Below are 16,642 nucleotides of genomic sequence, written 5' to 3'. Positions count from 1 at the left end.
AGGCGAGAATTATCAGGTCTGAAGAAATTGAGCCCAAGACCCGCCGATGCGGGAATTGAACCTGGTCCCGGGCCAGACCTCTGCATCAGGGTCTGCCGCTCTAACCATTGAGCCACACTTCTCCTCTGCCGCTCTAACCATTGAGCCACACTTCTCCTAAGAGAGGTAATAGATACTAGATAAGCTGTTTTCCATGTGAGGAATTGCAGTTCACATTTGTGTAGAGGTTCAAAAGGTGGTCCCATGAGCCTTGTAAGAACAATGTTTAGGTTCCACACTGGAGAGGGTGGTAACCTGGGAGGAATGTTTCTTTTTAATCCTTCCATAAATGCTTTAATAGCAAGCACTCTAAATAAAGACAGATGTTGTCTATTTTGTAAATATGCTGCAATTGCTGCCAGATGTAGGCGTATAGATGAATATGCCAAGTTACATCTTTGTAAATGTAGAAGGTAGCAAATGATATTTTGGATGGAAGCATCTAGGGGATCAATTTGGTTATCCTTGTAGTAAATGGCAAATCTTTTCCATTTAGCAGCATAGCAAGCTCTAGTAGTAGGTCTCCTGGCTTCTTTAATGATATTCATACAGTCTGGTGGTAGGTTAAGATAACCAAACTCTAAGACCTCAGGAGCCAGATCGCCAGATTCAGTTGGCTTGGGTCTGGATATCTGATGTCTCCATGGTTCTGCGTTAGCAGGGATGGTGTCAGACGTAGTTTTTGGTGTGGAACTAGGGATAGTTCTAGCAGTGTTGTATACCACGGTTGGTGTGCCCATGTGGGAGCTACTAAAATCAGTTTGAGCGACTGTTGTCGTAGCTTGTGCACTATTAGTGGTATTAGGGGTAGTGGCGGAAAAGCGTACGCAAATCTGCCTAACCAGTTCATCCATATCGCATTGCCCTTGGACAGCGGCTGTGGAAACCTGGCAGCGAAGGTTGGGCATTTCGCGTTTTTGTGTGTGGCGAACAGATCTATGTCTGGATGACCCCACTTGTGAAAGAATGGTGGAAGAACTTGCGGATGTAGTTCCCATTCATGAATTTGCTGTGTGTGTCGACTTAACAGATCTGCTATCTGATTGTGAACTCCTGGAAGGTGTTCTGCTAACAGATATATGTTTTGTGGAATGGCCCATCTCCAAATGTTCTGTGCAAGCTGGGACAGCTGTAGAGAGTGTGTACCCCCTGTTTTTGTATATAGTACATGGCTGTCATGTTGTCCGTCCGGATTAAGACAGCTTTGTTTTGTACTTGTACTTGGAAAGTTTTGAGCGCTAAGAATATTGCTAGCAGCTCTAAGTGGTTGATATGGAACGATCTTTGTTGAATGGTCCATTGCCCTTGAGTTGTATGATGTAGAAGATGGGCTCCCCATCCTGTGAGAGATGCGTCTGCTGTAAGTGCTATTTGTGGAAGAGGTTCTAGGAACGGCCACCCTTTTGTCAAGTTTTTGGTGTTCCACCACTGCAGAGAGCGATGTGTGCGGCTGTCCACCAACACCAGGTCTGTTAGTTGCCCTTGAGCCTGATTCCACTGTTGTGCTAGACATTCCTGTAACGGACGCATTTGCAGTCTTGCATATGGTACAATAAAGATGCAAGATGCCATCATGCCTTTTAGTCTCCTGAACACTCTGGCTGGGAGAGAGTGTTGATGTTGAAACTTTGTGACTAAGGCTTGAATGCTCTGTATCCTTGCTGGACTGGGATACGCTAGAGCTGTAGACGTGTTTATTGTAGCCCTTAAATATTGATGTACATGATAGGGCTGTAGGTGCGACTTGGTGTAGTTGATTGTGAACCCTAAGTCGTGAAATGTTTGAATTGTCTGAGATGTGTGTTGGACACACTGATTGAATAACTTGGCTTTTATAAGCCAATCATCTAGATATGGGAAGACATGTTTCTGTTGTTTTCTGAGATGTGCTGCTACTACTGCTAGGCCCTTTGTGAACACTCTTGGTGCAGTTGTTACCCCGAATGGAAGGACTTTGAATTGATAATGCTGTCCTTCCAGTACAAAACTCAGATACTTCCTGTGAGAAGGATGTATAGGAATGTGGAAGTAGGCATCCTTTAGATCTAGTGTTGTAAGGAAATCGCCCTGTTGCAGCGATGGGAGCACTTGTTGTAAAGTGATCATATGAAAATGATCTGAGTGTATATAGTGATTGAGGGGCCTGAGGTCGAGAATTGGTCTTAGTGTCCCGTCCTTTTTGGGTATTAGAAAATACAGCGAGTAAACCCCTGTTCCTTGATGTTGTAAAGCAACTATTTCTATTGCGTCCTTTTGAAGAAGTGATAGGACTTCTTGTTTGAGCAGTGTAAGATGTTCTGCAGATATTGGACGCTGCCTGGGTGGTATGTGTGGAGGGGTAGCTGTAAATTCTAGGCAGTAGCCATACTGGATAATTTGTCTTACCCACCTGTCTGTTGTGATGGAATTCCAGACAGGTAGGAACTGGTAGGTAGGAGTGAAGTGCTGTTGGGGGAGCAGAGGGAAGTCACTGTTTTGTGGTGGAAGAGGTTTGATTATTGTTGTTAACTCGACCTCTTCCTTTATTGTTGTTGCCTCTATAGCCTCCTCTAAAATATCCTTTACTGGAGGATGTATGTGTATTGGATTTGAAGGAAGCTGTATTGTCTGCTCCAATTTGTGTGGAGCCTTCTCTATAGAAGGAGCGACAAAAGGAGCCTCTAGCTTGTGTGGATTGCAAAGCTCCCATAGATTTGGATGTATCGGTGTCTTTCTTCATTTTCTCAAGTGCTGTGTCTACCTCTTGTCCAAACAATTGATGTTGGTTGAATGGCTGATTTAAGATCGTAGTTTGCACTTCCTGCTTAAATCCTGAAATGCGTAGCCACGCATGACGTCTAAGTAGGACACTAGTGTTTACAGCTCTAGATGCTGTGTCTGCTACATCAAGTGCGCACTTGATTAAGGCATTTGAAATTAACTTGCCTTCTCGTATAAGGTCATTTGCCTGCGCCTTATATTGGTCCGATAGATGTTGTAGTAGTGTCTCTAACTGATCATAGTGAGCCCTGTCATATCTTGCAAGGAGGGCTTGTGTGTTAGCTATACGCCATGTATTGCTAGCTTGTGCAGCTATCCTTTTACGTGAAGCATCTATCACCTTAGATTCTTTATCAGGGGGTGGTGCTTCACCTGATGTCTATGAGTTTCGCTTTTTCTAGCATTTGACAGGACTAGGGAATCTAAGGGTAGCTGTCCTTAAATGTAGGCAGGATCCCCAGGAGCAGGCCTGTACTTTTTCTCAATTCTAGGGTTTAGAATCCTAGTACGTACTGGATCTTTAAATACTTCTGGAGCATGTTTGATGACCCCTTTAATCATAGGCAGAATTTGAACAGACATTTGTGATTGTTCAAACGTATCTAATAAAAAGTCTTCTTCTGTCTCATCTGAATGCATGGTAAACCTATGATAGATGGCAGCCCTATTCAGTAAGTGGCCAAAACCAATATTGTCTTCTGGGGGAGAAGGTTTTGATGGATATGAATGTGGGTCAGGAATATCTGGCACATCTTGTGGGTTTGGGTACTCCCAATCTGGATCATCAATAGGGTAGGGAAAAGGCTCACCTGGGTCTACCCCTCCCCTTATGCTATACTCATCATCATTTGGAGGTGTATGTGGTGAAGAATGAGGAGGAGAGTTTTCAGGACAATTTTGAGGTGAAATGTTAAAAGGAACAGGAGATGAAGGAGAAGGAAGTATAGGAGAAAAAGGGTGCATAGGAGATGTGGCAGAGTCCTTCTTCTTGACAGGCACTGCAGGTGTAGGTGCTGTGTCTGACTTCCTCTTCCTGTGTGGTGTAGTGGATACATGACCTGTCTTTGGGTCAATGAAGATCTTCTTTTGTAGAGGATCAGGTTGGAAAAGGTCTTCTCCTTACAGAACCTTTGCCGGCGCCGATTTTCTCGGTTCCGGGCGTGGTTGCCGTTTGTCTTTAGCCTTAGGAGTTGTTACTGTGTCCTTTGGCGTAGATTTCGGCACCGAAGGTATTGTTTTCGGAGTCGTAGGCGGTTTCGAGGGCTTGAGCGCATCGGAATCAGGCCTTGTAAGTTTCGGTACCGAAGATATTGGCTTCGGAGTAGAAGCTGGTCTTGTCGGCCTCGAGGCGTCAGACGCTGGCTTCATAGTTTTGTCTTTAGAAGTCGACAGTTTCGGAGCCGGGACTTCTTTCAGTTTCGGTGCCGAGGGAGCTGGTGGGATCGGCACGTGCGGCTTGCTTGGTAAGGAGCTTCCGGAAGGCTTGAGTATTTTCTTCGGAGGCAGGCTCGATGGCGGGGCTTTCAAAGTGTTTTTTCGGTCGTGACTGGGCGCCGGAGGCGGAGTCTTGATCTTTGCCTTCGATTTGGGTGCTGGGTATGGGGCAGGGGCAGTAGTACTCACACGCTGACCCGATGGTATGGAGTCATCGGAGTCGTCTGCCCCGGATACGATTTGGAGATCGTCTGAATCTTCTTCGGGGATGAGCGGAACTTCTTCGTCAAAGATATCCACCAGTTCCGGAGCCGATCTCTGCATGTCGTGTAGACGGGCCCTCCGATCTCGAATGGTCTTCTTTGATCAAAAGGGTGCACATGTTGTACAGCTGGATTCGTCGTGTTCTGGCGACAAGCACAGGTTACAGACCTCGTGATGGTCACTGTGTGGAAACTTTGCTCCACACTCGGGGCATCTTTTGAATGGCGTCCTTTCCATGAGGTGTAGGCCTCACGGCGTGGATAGGCCCAACGGCCGCGTCGATGACCGGAATCGGGCTTATGGAGTCGAGTTGACGTTTATTGATATCATAAGTAGTTTGGTGAAGTTTGAATACGTTTTTACGCGTCTAAGTACTTGAAAAGTAGATTTCTAACCGGAGCGGAAAAGTTTCATCCGAACCCAGTGGCGGAAAAAAACAATCTAAGGATGGAGCCGATGCCCATGTGCACAATCGTCCAAGGGAGGAGTCACCTATCTCGTGACTACAAAAGACTTCTTCCAAGACGACAACAACATGCAATCATCCGAGCCCAACACCAGGTGGCGATCTAATGCAAAGTGTAGAATCTGCAGCTCATATGCCTCGAACACTATATTCTTGCATACAAGTACTAGAAAATAGTGAACTCCTACCCTGTTGTGCCTAAGGTGAGTAGATCTGCCAAATCCCTGTCTGGGAGGTCTAACTCCCCATTACCTGTGGGTAAGTGTCAGCAAGCTATCCGTCTTGGTGTAGAGTAGGACAGCATCCCTCTCATGAGGCGGCAAGATTCAGCTGAGCTTGAATTCTGGCATGGGCCAACCTCTCAGTGCCAGCAAAATGCTTCTCTGAATAAATAAAGGCTTGAAGTCATATATATAAGAACATTCTCCATGTTACTATGTCAAAATCCCAGTCAGTCCGCTATTGTTTATTCTGTTATGATAGTTCTGTCGCTGAGCAGCCAAAAACAAATAGCAACATCTTGCATGCTGAACTTAGCCCTTGTACAGAATGTTCAAGATGTCTTGATTGGGCGCCTACGAACCGGTGAGGTGAGTTTGAAGAATGTTATCCCATATGTGCATGAAAATGAATGTGTGTCAAATGCCATTGTGTTTAGGGAGCAAAGGCAACTAAAGAGTTACGCTTGCTAGCTAACAAGATCTTGTTCAGAAAGGCATTAAAAACATGGCTTTTCGTAAAATCCCAGTTCAGGAGCAGCCACTCCCTATCCTCGCTCAACACCAAGACGCCTCGGCAATAGTGCGCTTAATAAATAATTCAGTCAGTCATGTACAACGGCGAGTTCTTAACCAGGACTAATATCTCCACATGAAAGTCTCAGTCCTGCCATTGAAGCCTCAGTGTGCAGTTTTAAACTGCTATTTCTGGCAAATAAACCTTTTATAAGGCCTAAACCTTCCTTTTTAATACCCCTAAGGTAGGCCCTGCACAGACCAGAGGGCAGGATGCAGCGTATATGAAAAGTTGGATATGTACTTTTTTAGTTGTACATGTCCTGGTTGTGAAAAACTCATTTGTTTTTACTACTGCAAGGCCTATCTTTCCCACAGGATAGCATTGGGTTACCTTATTACATTTAATAAGTGATAACTTTCAATAGGCAGCAAGTAGGAATATTGAGTTTGGTGTTAAAAGAACTGCGATTTAAAACCCTCTTTAATGTAAAGTCGATTTTAGGTCACAGTTCTGAAAATACCATTTTTTGTAAGTTGGCATTTTCTTTTCAGAACAATTTGGTGCCTGCAGCCTGTATCCTTAGTCACATGACAAGATGTATTTGGACTTTGTGTATTGCTCCCAGACAGTGAAGAATGTGTTATGGCAAGATGGACCATCTCTGACTTGATGGGAGGAGGGGGAGCTGTCACATACTTACCACACCATCGCAAAGGCTCTGTCTCAGCACACTTACAAAGGGTTTCACACTAGTCGCGTTGGTGGCCGTGATCAGAGTTGTTTCAGTGCTGTGGTTGTCTCAAAATCCAAATTGGGATTGATCCAGGAGGCTGTGGTCTTCTAGGTTTTGGGAGAGTTGTTGGTTCATTGCTTTCTCAAGAACTTTTACTTGCTAGGGGAGCTGAGAGAAGGCCAGTAGTTCTTTGGTTCGGCTGGGTCAGCGGACTTTTTTTCAGGATTGTGCTCATTTCAGCATGGTTTCAGTCTACAGATAATTAGAGCGTGGTGATTCAAGTGTCCAGGACCTTCTTGAGCTTGTCAACAACTGTCTTGCTTATGGGATCAAATACGTGGTGGGGCAGGGGTCCATGGGTGCTCCCAAGTGTATGGAGTTTATGATGGAGATAGTGTCGTGCGTGGGGTCTCAGTGGGTGAGCAGGTTTGTGTTTGAGGTTCTGAGCTGGTTGATGTTGTCGTGGTGGAGGATTGGCCTTTGAAGTTTTCGTAGATGGCTGAGATCTTATCATGGAAGAAGTCAACAAGGTTGTCACACAGTTCCTGGGAGGGTGAAATGTCATTATCAATGGCTGTGGGACTGAAGAAAATGCCTCCATGGATTGTTTTTGTGCAGAAAGGTGTACCTTCCTGCACAAAAACAATCCTGCCAACAACGCAGACACCCATGCACCATGGTACAAAGGTGCCTGCGTTGGCACTTGGCACCATATTGTGCACCGGCTGACAGGGCATCTCGTAAATATGGGCCATTCCTGTCCTTTCGGTTTGGTATAGGGAAGTGCAGCAAAAACACTTGCGGCGCTGCCCTGTGCCAAATCATTGTAAATTATGCACTTGAGACTTTGGAGAACTTGCTTTCTCTATAGCACTGTATCCCAAAGTAAGGCTTTCTTAATGTTTGTGTCTTTTTTTCTGATAAATGATATCCTTTCAACTAACTTGATTTAAACTTTCTAAGTTCTTTATTTCATAAAAGTACTACTGAATGGCTATTTGTAGCACATGAAGCACGTACAATTTCTCTGTTAAAGGCCTTGTGCTCAAGCAGAAACCAGTTTATCTGGGCGTGAATGTTTGAGCCTTGGGAAAACGTGGTAATACCTGTTGTCAATAGGGAGGATTCTTTCCACCAAAATCTAACACTTCAATTTCCTACAAAGACAGCATGGTCAAATTTCAGTAGCAATGCTGCACGTGTAACTAGGCAGTACCAATATTTCTGAGCACGGTATAGAACGCTTATGGCTGTTGTACACCGGTGATTTAATAAGAGGTCATATTTAGGCAACTTGCATTAATGAATTCAGAGTGATCTGTGTGTTTTTTTCTGTCTTGGAAGGTGGATAAACTTAAGGGACAGACTTTAAGTCAAGTTAGTAGCCATAATGTATTGAGTAAAGAAAGTGCTTTTAACTATGGCAGGAAATGTAACTCCGAAATATTTACATATATTTTACACAGGATAGGAAGAATGATTCATTATTTGTCACAGAAAAAACTTACTGTAGTTCATGCTCCTTTATATTTACATTCAAGAGTTGACAAATAAGCAATTGTTTTAACAATTCTTTATGTCATCTGTTATCTTGAATTTTAATGAGCTATGTAGTGAGGCATTTACTTAATAGATATGCAATGTACGAAGGGTAGATTCTCGAGGCGACCTTATCTGAAAGGAAAATACCCCTTACACCGAGCTTTAGTAGATGTTTTTAAACATATTTGACATAACTAGAAATAAAAGATGTGCACCATTTATTACAAGAAGCCGGAAATCTAGGTCTTTCTGCTTTGAACAACTTTTTCTATGTTTTCAGGAAATAATTTTACTCCGTGAGATAGAGGCGATAGTACTGATAAAATGGTGCTCTAGAAGTTTCAAATAAGCCAAAATCTTCATCTGTTAATAGCATGCAGTATAGTTTTTAATTTCCCTTTTTAAAAAACCTCTACATTATTCTACAGCACTGGGAACCATTTTGTAATTATAGCCTTATAGTCCACTGTCAAGGGCTATGCCATTTGTTAAAGGCCCTGATCCTTAGTTATAGGCCTGAACATGTGGCTCAGGCTGATAATGAGAGAGAGGAACTTTAACAACCGGTATAGCCAGAGGAAGAAGTGCTATAAGGCTATTAGAACATTCCACCCACTAAGGGTAGAATGTTTTAAATTAAAAAGGGAGAAACATGAAGATTAACATTGGAATTTTGGCGCACTGGGTTTATACCAGCCCACCTTCCCCCAATTAAAGGGCTGCCATCAGTGGGCATACTGACAGTGTGCCTCCTGACAGCTTATTTCCCTTTGCGCCACTTCTATAATACGGCACGGGTGCAGAGGCAAAGGGATTACCTCATTTGCCTGGGGCGATGCCCCTACGCAAAAAAGTGAACGCCCTCTGATGATAGCGCTGGCGCTTTATGTGTGCCAAAGCTCTCGGTATTACAGAAGGGGGCACACAAGCATCTGCAGCCCCTTCTGTAATACCAAAGAGCCCCAGGGACGCAAATGCCCGGGGCACTTCCGTAATACGGCCCTTGGTATTTTGCTCCCAAACAATTCATCGAGTGAAAGCACTTACATTTTGAAAAAGAAATTTGGAAAAAATGGTGTTTAGAAAAGGAATTTGGTGCTGTTATTCTGATTCCTGCAATAATACCCACTTTTTAAAGGGCTGTTCAGAGTCCCACTCAGAATGCAGCAAAATTTGGGCATTCCTGAATAACAGATACTTATTTTTTTTGCAAGTGCACAAGAAAATTACTATGAACCTCATACTTACTGGACTCTAAAGGGGGGTGGGAGCTCTCGGGAATCCGTGGGATATCACTGAAACAGAAAGCACAAAAAACCATATCATTCCGGTCATACATGAATGAAAAGTCAATAACGTATTTTAAAAAAAGGCAGAGAAATGAGTTTAAGTAGTATACCAATAGGAACTGCGGAACTAAACTCAGAAAATGGATTATAGCAAGCTTCTCCACAGCACAATAAAATCAACAAACCATTAAGGTACACTTCGATACAGAAAGTGTGATTATTGGCTATGTCCTTCAAGGAAAGTTATGACAAGCATTGGCAAATCACATAGGTCTGGCCTTAATATGCAACTGTACGCAAACTGCGTTTGAAAATGCTTCAGTCTTTATTTGCTAAATTATATGCTCATTAAAGCCAGACCTATCGCTTTGCCAATGCTCCTTTGATTTTCTGTGTGCCCTTCTGAATATACGTAAATATACATGAGCACATGCATGCATGACTGGCACACAATCAGTGACTAATACATTATACAAGCCTGTTGCCGTTAAAAGGCAAAATAAAAAGGATTACCTTCTGTATACAATGCATGTATGACTTACATTTTTTAAAACATGACTATTCTGTGTAAAATTGTCTCTCAAGCATTGCAGTGAAAGCCCTCCAAAAGAGGCAGAATGATGCATCAAACAGCTAATAGAATTATGTATATTTGAAAGATCAGAAAATATCACTCGCTGGGGCAATGGCAGTATGAGAGATTTCTTTTTCATTTACATTTCTTTATTAGATTTTGATAGTTTAGATACAGAGAAGCATAGGTACATACATGGAATACATGTTGAAATAGACTAACATTAACATGACCGTAGATTGTACATTAGTGGTGATCTTCACATGTAATAGCCTCTTATCAGTTGTACTGTCCTGGGAGTACATGCATATTAGGGATCTCCACATAGTCGAGGTGTGTTAGATATGATGTTGGTGTCATTAGGAGCTGTGGTTTTCTGTCCCCAGAGTTGGGCTATATATCTACGAACCAATGTCAATACGAAATTGCTGGCCTGGTTCACTAGCTAATAACTGGGACGGTAAACTGGGGTATGGATATGCGGTCAGCTGGGCGGGGGGTGTGCAGACTGAGGGAAGGGGTGTGCAGGTCTTTTGTCCGAGTTCGTCTGGTGATCCAGCGTGTTATTGCCTTGAATGCGGGGGGAGGTGATTATCTCCCTGACACCAATCTGGAATTGAGCTCCTACGCAAGAGTTGCTATGGAGTGTCCCTGGTGTTTGCACGCACCACATTGGTATGTCTTTCAGGAGGACCTATCGGTGGGATGGGTATTGCCTGGGTTTGGTGCGCTTCATCTGGGTCGTCCCCTGTAGTTTGTTGACCAAATTGGTACAGTAGTTGTGCCCATTCCATGGAAGTATGATGTTTGCGTATCACTTTCACTTTCTCATCCTATATCGCTTCCTCTTCAGCTGCCCCCCATTTCCTAAAAGCTCCCACACCAGGCCTCCACAGGGGTCCCTCTGGGGCTCGCCAAGGCATGGCTATTCCTCTTTTTGCCAGGAGGAGGGAGAGTGATATGAATCGGACCTGTACTTTATCAGTTTTCCGTCTTCTAAACACGCCTATTGTGCCTGCCTCCCAGGACGTGATCCCTGGGACATTCGTCGATGCCTGGAGTGTCTTGTGAATGTAACCCCAGTACTGTTGTAATGTGGGACACCCCCAGAACATGTGTTTGAAGTCTGCTGCTGGGGCTGAGCACCGGGGGCACAGGAATTGCATGTCTGGATAGAAGCAGTGTAGGCGCTTTGGTGTCAAGTATGCCCTGTGTAGGATATTGTATTGTATATTCTTCAAGAGTGCGTTTCTGGAGACCTTTTTTGGGTATTCTATAGCTTGTTCCCACTTTTTATAGTGTAACGTCTGACCTCTGTCTTCCTTCCATGTCTGACGCAGTGCAATCAAGGGTTTGACTACTAGTTACCGGACGGCCTTATGTAGCAATGTGACTAAGTGTCTGCCAGCCCCCATAAGCAGTATGGCCTGTATTACTGGGTGTGTTGGTGGTTCTCCTGTGAACCGGCAACTACTGGTCACAATACGTCTATGCAATAGAAATTGCCCCGGGGGGAGGTCATATTCTTCCATTTTCTGATTATAGGGTTGCAGAGGGATTCCATCTCTGTTATGGAGTTGTTGGTCCACACCTGTAGGGTTCGGGCTGTGTAATATTTCTCATCATTGGGGAACCCTACCAATGCAACATACAGGTGTGAGCTATCGACACTTGTAGTGGATAGGAGCATTGGGGCTTGGTGCCAGGTAGTAGCATGCGCCGGAGTGCTGGTAGGGGTATGCGTTCCACGTCAGAGGTTGCCTTGTCCATGTGACGCTCTGCAGTCCAGTGTGAAAGCCATTGCAGTTGTGCTGCTAAAAAATATGCTTCGAATGCTGGAGCGCCTAGGTCCCCCCAGTCCGTCTGTAGGAGCAATTTAGACAGAGCTACTCTGTGTCGGCCTGCTCCCCAGATAAGAGAGGTGAGTAGTGTGTCCAGCTCCCGGAAGAAGGGGCGGAGAGGAATGACCGGTAGACTAGTGAAGTAGTACAGTAATCTGGGGACAATGATCATTTTAGCCAGTGCCACACGTCCCATGGGGGCTAGGGTTAATGTTTTCCAGAAGCCCACCGCTGTCCGTATACCCGCCAATGCCTTACGGTGATTCCTTTCATAGATGTCCTTGGGGAATGGTACAGTTGTACTCCCAGGTACCTAAGTGCAGCACAACTCCACATGAGTCTCTGATCCCCTCTTATAGTGTCAAAGAGGGCTAAGTGTGAACTTAACGAGTAGATCGCGGACTTACTCCAGTTAACACGGAGGCCGGAGGTGTTCGCAAATTCCTGCAGTGTTGTCCATACTGAGGTCAAGTCGGCGGTTATGTCGCGCACGTACAATTGCAGATCATCTGCTTAGAGAGAGATGCTGTGGAGCGAGTCCGATATTGGGATACCCCAGGCCTCTCACTCGCGGTGCAATCGAATCACCAGTGGTTCTATGGCCAAAGCGAACAGTAAGGGGGAGAGGGGACACCCCTGTCGTGTACCCCTCTCTATCCGATATATATTTGCTCAGGCATACCCCTGACGTGAGGTTTGTGTATAGGAATCGTGTATATGCCAATAGGGTTGGACCTAATCCACTCCGCTGAAGAACAGTGAACAGATATGCCCAAAAGAGAGTGTCAAAGGCCTTTTCTAGGTCAAGGATCAGACACGCTGCATTAGGGAACCGGGGATGGGCACTATCCTGCACATGGAATAGCCTGCGCAGGTTCTGTGATGTGTTGCATCCCGGCACAAACCCGGATTGAGCATAGTGAATCAAGGTGGGAAGGACTTGGCAGTACCAGTCCGCTAGTATTTTCCCCAGGATTTTACAGCCTGCATTTAGTAGCATTATTGGCCTATACGGAGCTGGGAGTCTCAGTGAGCTTGGTAACTCGCCACGCTCCAATGTGTCCTCATACATGTACACCAACCGGGGTACGAGCTGACCTGAAAATGTGCTATAGTATTCTAACGGGAAATCATCCATGCCCGGGGCTTTGTTGCACACTAAAGCACGGATTGTACAGGAGACATTGGCGGACACAATCTCAACGTCCAGGGTGTCCCTATCTGCTGCTGGGATCTGTGGTATGGTTAGAGGGCTCAGGAATCGTTCGATTGGTATCAGGCAGTCTGGTACTGGGTATCAGTAAATATCTGAGGTGGTGTGGAAGATTTGTAGAATCTCCACTTACGAGTATCGAGGGATCCCTGTCTGGTCTATCAGCTCAGTGACCGGCTGCGGCTCTGTATCTTGTTGAGCTAACCAGGCTACTAGCGTCCTGGCCCTATTACCCTATGGGCCCTAGCCGCATGTGCCCTAAAGCTGTATTTACCTAGGTCTAGTAGTGTCTCTGCATAGGCCGTTTTAGCTGTTGTACTTGTGCCGGGGAGGCTTTGCTCGCGTCTGCGTCTTTAATGAGAGTCGCTAAGTTAGCCTCTGCTCACAAGAGCGCCTGTTCAAGTGTTTTCCGGACCCCCACTATCTGTTGTATACACTGCCCCTAGCAACAACTGTGAAAGCATCCCATTCCAGCAATCGGGACGTTGCTGTATGGGAACTGGTTGCAAAATTGTCGCAAATCCTATTCTCTTGGCCATTTCTTAACACTTCATTTGTAAGGTACTCTCGCGGTAGCTTCCACGTAGGTACTGGGGGGGCGAGGGGGTCTCCATCTGAGGGTTACGATGTGGGCATCATGATCCCATAGGACCCGCCCTAGATAATCAGAGTGCTGGATTTTAGGGAGCAGTGATGTAGAGCAGAGGAACCTGTCAAGCCGCACACGTAGGTCATGGGGGATCGAGTGAAAGGAATACAGCCTAGTGTCCGCACATCTGCCAGTGCCCAGTGTGTGACCCATGTTTGGAATTGTTCCATCTGCTTACGCGCCAGGGAGTGCAAAGGGAGGAATCTATCTAGGTGAAGGTCCATTGTGTAATTGTAATCGCCCCCTAGGAGCCATGGCATTGATGTATAGTGGGTTAGAACTTTGCTGAGTTGTCCCCAAAACTTGTCCTGGTCGACATTGGGGGCGTATATGCTCCCCAGGAATATCGGTTGGCCCTCTAGGAGCCCCTCCAGGAGCGCATACCTGCCTTCCCTATCTACTGTGCATTAAGGTTCTCGGAAGGGAGTCCCTGGTATGAGACAGATCAGAGTACCCAGAGCAAAGGCTGAGTAAGTCGTGGCACAAATGATCCCCCTCCATTTCTTGCGCAGTCGGTCAACTTCCACCGCCGTCAGATGTGTTTCCTGCAACACAGCTATAGGCGCGTGCTGCTGTTTGATATATGAGTATATGGCATATCTTTTGTGTGCTGTGTGCATTCCCTAATGTATGGCAGTGTGAGAGATTTGGATGAAAGAACTCAATGTAAATGCCTTAACGTAACAAGGAGGGGAAAACGGATCGTGGCCTCACACTTGCTCTTACTAGTTTGTTTATTTATACCCTCGTAACACATGATTTGCAATTTCAGCTGCATGGCATCATCATCACAGATAAACACGATATTGCATCCCACAAGAAGAATTGCATCAGTCCTGCACAACCAAAAAGTTCTCCCACATGCCTTTGAATGGTGATGGTTGATGGTACCCAGATCAAAGTCAAAGTGATGGCTCAGTGGACTTAGGGCCAGATATATCATAGTGTTGCATTGCCCTTGTGTCATGCAAGGTAACGCATGGGCAATGCAACCCTAAAGTCAGATTTACCAAGCAATCCAAGGTCACCCTGCGTGGCCTTGCGGTGCTTGATAAGTGGGGAATAATGCAATGCAGTGCAAATTCTGCCTTACGTCACTCTGAGCCAGGGTGGCATTCCATAGGAGATGAACAACTGTTTCAAAGCATCCACCTTTGGATTTTGACACATTCCCACATTTACCATGAGTGGTAGAAATGTGAATGCGTCTCTACGCATTCCCAATGGAGGCGTAACATGGAGAAATATATTTATTTCTCAACATTTTTGCCCTTTCAATATCAGCTGCATTATGCAGCACAGGTAAACAAAAAAAACTCAGAGGATTTTGTGGCAGGAGGTGTCACTTTCTGTATGAAAACAATCCTGTCTACAATGCAGGTACCCTTGCACCACGGCACAATGTTGCCTGCATTGGCGCAATTTAGCACATTGTGCACCAGCGCATGGAGAGGCACTTTCACGCAGTGCAGCAAAGTAACTTGCTGCATTCCATTTGGTAAAAGTTTGATCAATCTGGGTCTTAGTGTAACACATTTGGGAATTGTACTCATCATGTGTCTCCATGGTGGTAGAAATATCTCTGGAAAGTTAAGGCAATGCGACTTATTTCTGCAGTCAACATTTTATATATTTTGGAAGCACGAAGTAATCTTTCAGAAATTTACATTGGAGCTGGCTCTAATAATTATCCTTTTTAACTTTTGGGCAATAAGAACTGACATTAGTTCATTCTTCTTTATTCAAGCAGTCGACCTCCACGTTGCTTGGATTGTAGTCTACCTCCACAAACATTTAAAAACTATAATTATACATTGTGTGTCATTTGCCATGACCCTATTTATATGAGTTCAAGACCCCTTACCATTCTAGTCAGAAATAATGCTCTTCATTTTTCTACTAGGTAGCAACACAAATGCCATACAACGCACACTTCTTCCACAGCTCCACAATCTACCCCTGTGAGGTCGTCTTGAGTATCTCAGGATAACAATCTTTCTCAAGCATCAGCCCATAGGAGGACAAAGATGGATATAGAGGAAATATAACGGTTGACAAAATCAGACACTCAATCAATCAGGGGTTCATAGAGCACGCTACTCACCCGTGAGGGTCTCAAGGCGCTGAGGGGGGTGCCTCCGGATCATTCATAGAACCAGGTCTTGAGGTCCATCCTGAATGGTTGCAGGGTCGGGGAGCAATTGATGTTCACAGGGAGCTCGTTCTAGGTCTTGGCTGCGATGTAGGATTAGGCTCTCCCGCCTGTTCTGTTTCTGCAGATGAGGGGGACTTCTGCCAGGGCTAGGTCAGCGGAGCGAAGGTTCCTCTTGGGTACATGGCAGGATAATCTTTTGTTGAGGTATTTGGGTCCGATGTTGTTGATGGATTTGTAGGCGTGGGTGAGGAGTTTGAAGGTGACCCTCTTCTCAACAGGGAGGCAGTGGGGGTCTCGTAGTTGTTGAGTCATGTGTTTGTGACGCCGTGCCCCAGGACGAGTCTGGCTGCGGCGTTCTGGATGGTTAGGAGTTTGTGTAGAAGAGTTCTGTTGATTCCGGCACATAGGGCATTCCCTTAGTCCAGTCTACTGGTTATGAGAGCGTGGGTGACTGTCCTCCTGCAGTCGGGGGATATTCATTTGAAGGTCTTGTGGCTGATGTGCAGGTAGTTGAAACTAGTTGATGCGACGGCGTTGATCTGGCGGTTCATGGAGAGGGAGGAGTCAAGGATGATGCCGAGGTTACGTGCGTGGTCTGTGGGGGTGGGTAGGTTCCCGAGGGCTGGGGGCTACCAGGTGTTGTCCCAGGCAGAGGTGCAGGGTCCGAGGATGAGAAACTCGGTCTTCTCTGAGTTAAGCTTCAAGCAGCTGTCTTTCATCCAGGCTGCCACATTCTTCATTCCTTCCTGGAAGTAGAGTCTGGTGTCTACATGTGTGGGAGGATGAGCTGGGTGTCATCGGCATAGGATACAATGTTGAGCCCATGCTGTCTGACGAGGGCAGCGAGGGGGGCCACGTAGATGTTGAAGAGCACATGGGGCTGAGCAAAGATCCTTGGGGTACTCCGCAGTTGATATCGGTGGGTTGGGAGAGGAAGAGCGGGAG

The 16,642-nt window shown here is 45.6% G+C and overlaps 1 protein-coding gene across 7 annotated transcripts in view; it reads right to left on the bottom strand.

Moving 5' to 3' along the window:
• Positions 1-16,642, bottom strand: part of RIMS1 (regulating synaptic membrane exocytosis 1) — a 2,308,950-nt gene that overhangs the window by 1,149,709 nt on the left and 1,142,599 nt on the right. For all 7 annotated transcript variants that reach the window (XM_078648052.1, XM_078648043.1, XM_078648046.1 and 4 more), the window contains exon 10: positions 9,225-9,271. In XM_078648052.1, coding sequence (XP_078504178.1) covers positions 9,225-9,271 — 47 coding nt within the window. The remainder of the gene's footprint in view (positions 1-9,224; positions 9,272-16,642) is intronic.

This window comes from Lissotriton helveticus, chromosome 6 (genome assembly GCF_964261635.1).
Source record: "Lissotriton helveticus chromosome 6, aLisHel1.1, whole genome shotgun sequence".
In the NCBI taxonomy this organism is placed as follows: Eukaryota; Metazoa; Chordata; class Amphibia; order Caudata; family Salamandridae; genus Lissotriton; species Lissotriton helveticus.
The sequence above is the reverse complement of the archived record's forward strand: the minus strand, read 5'-3'. Positions and strand labels throughout refer to the sequence as shown.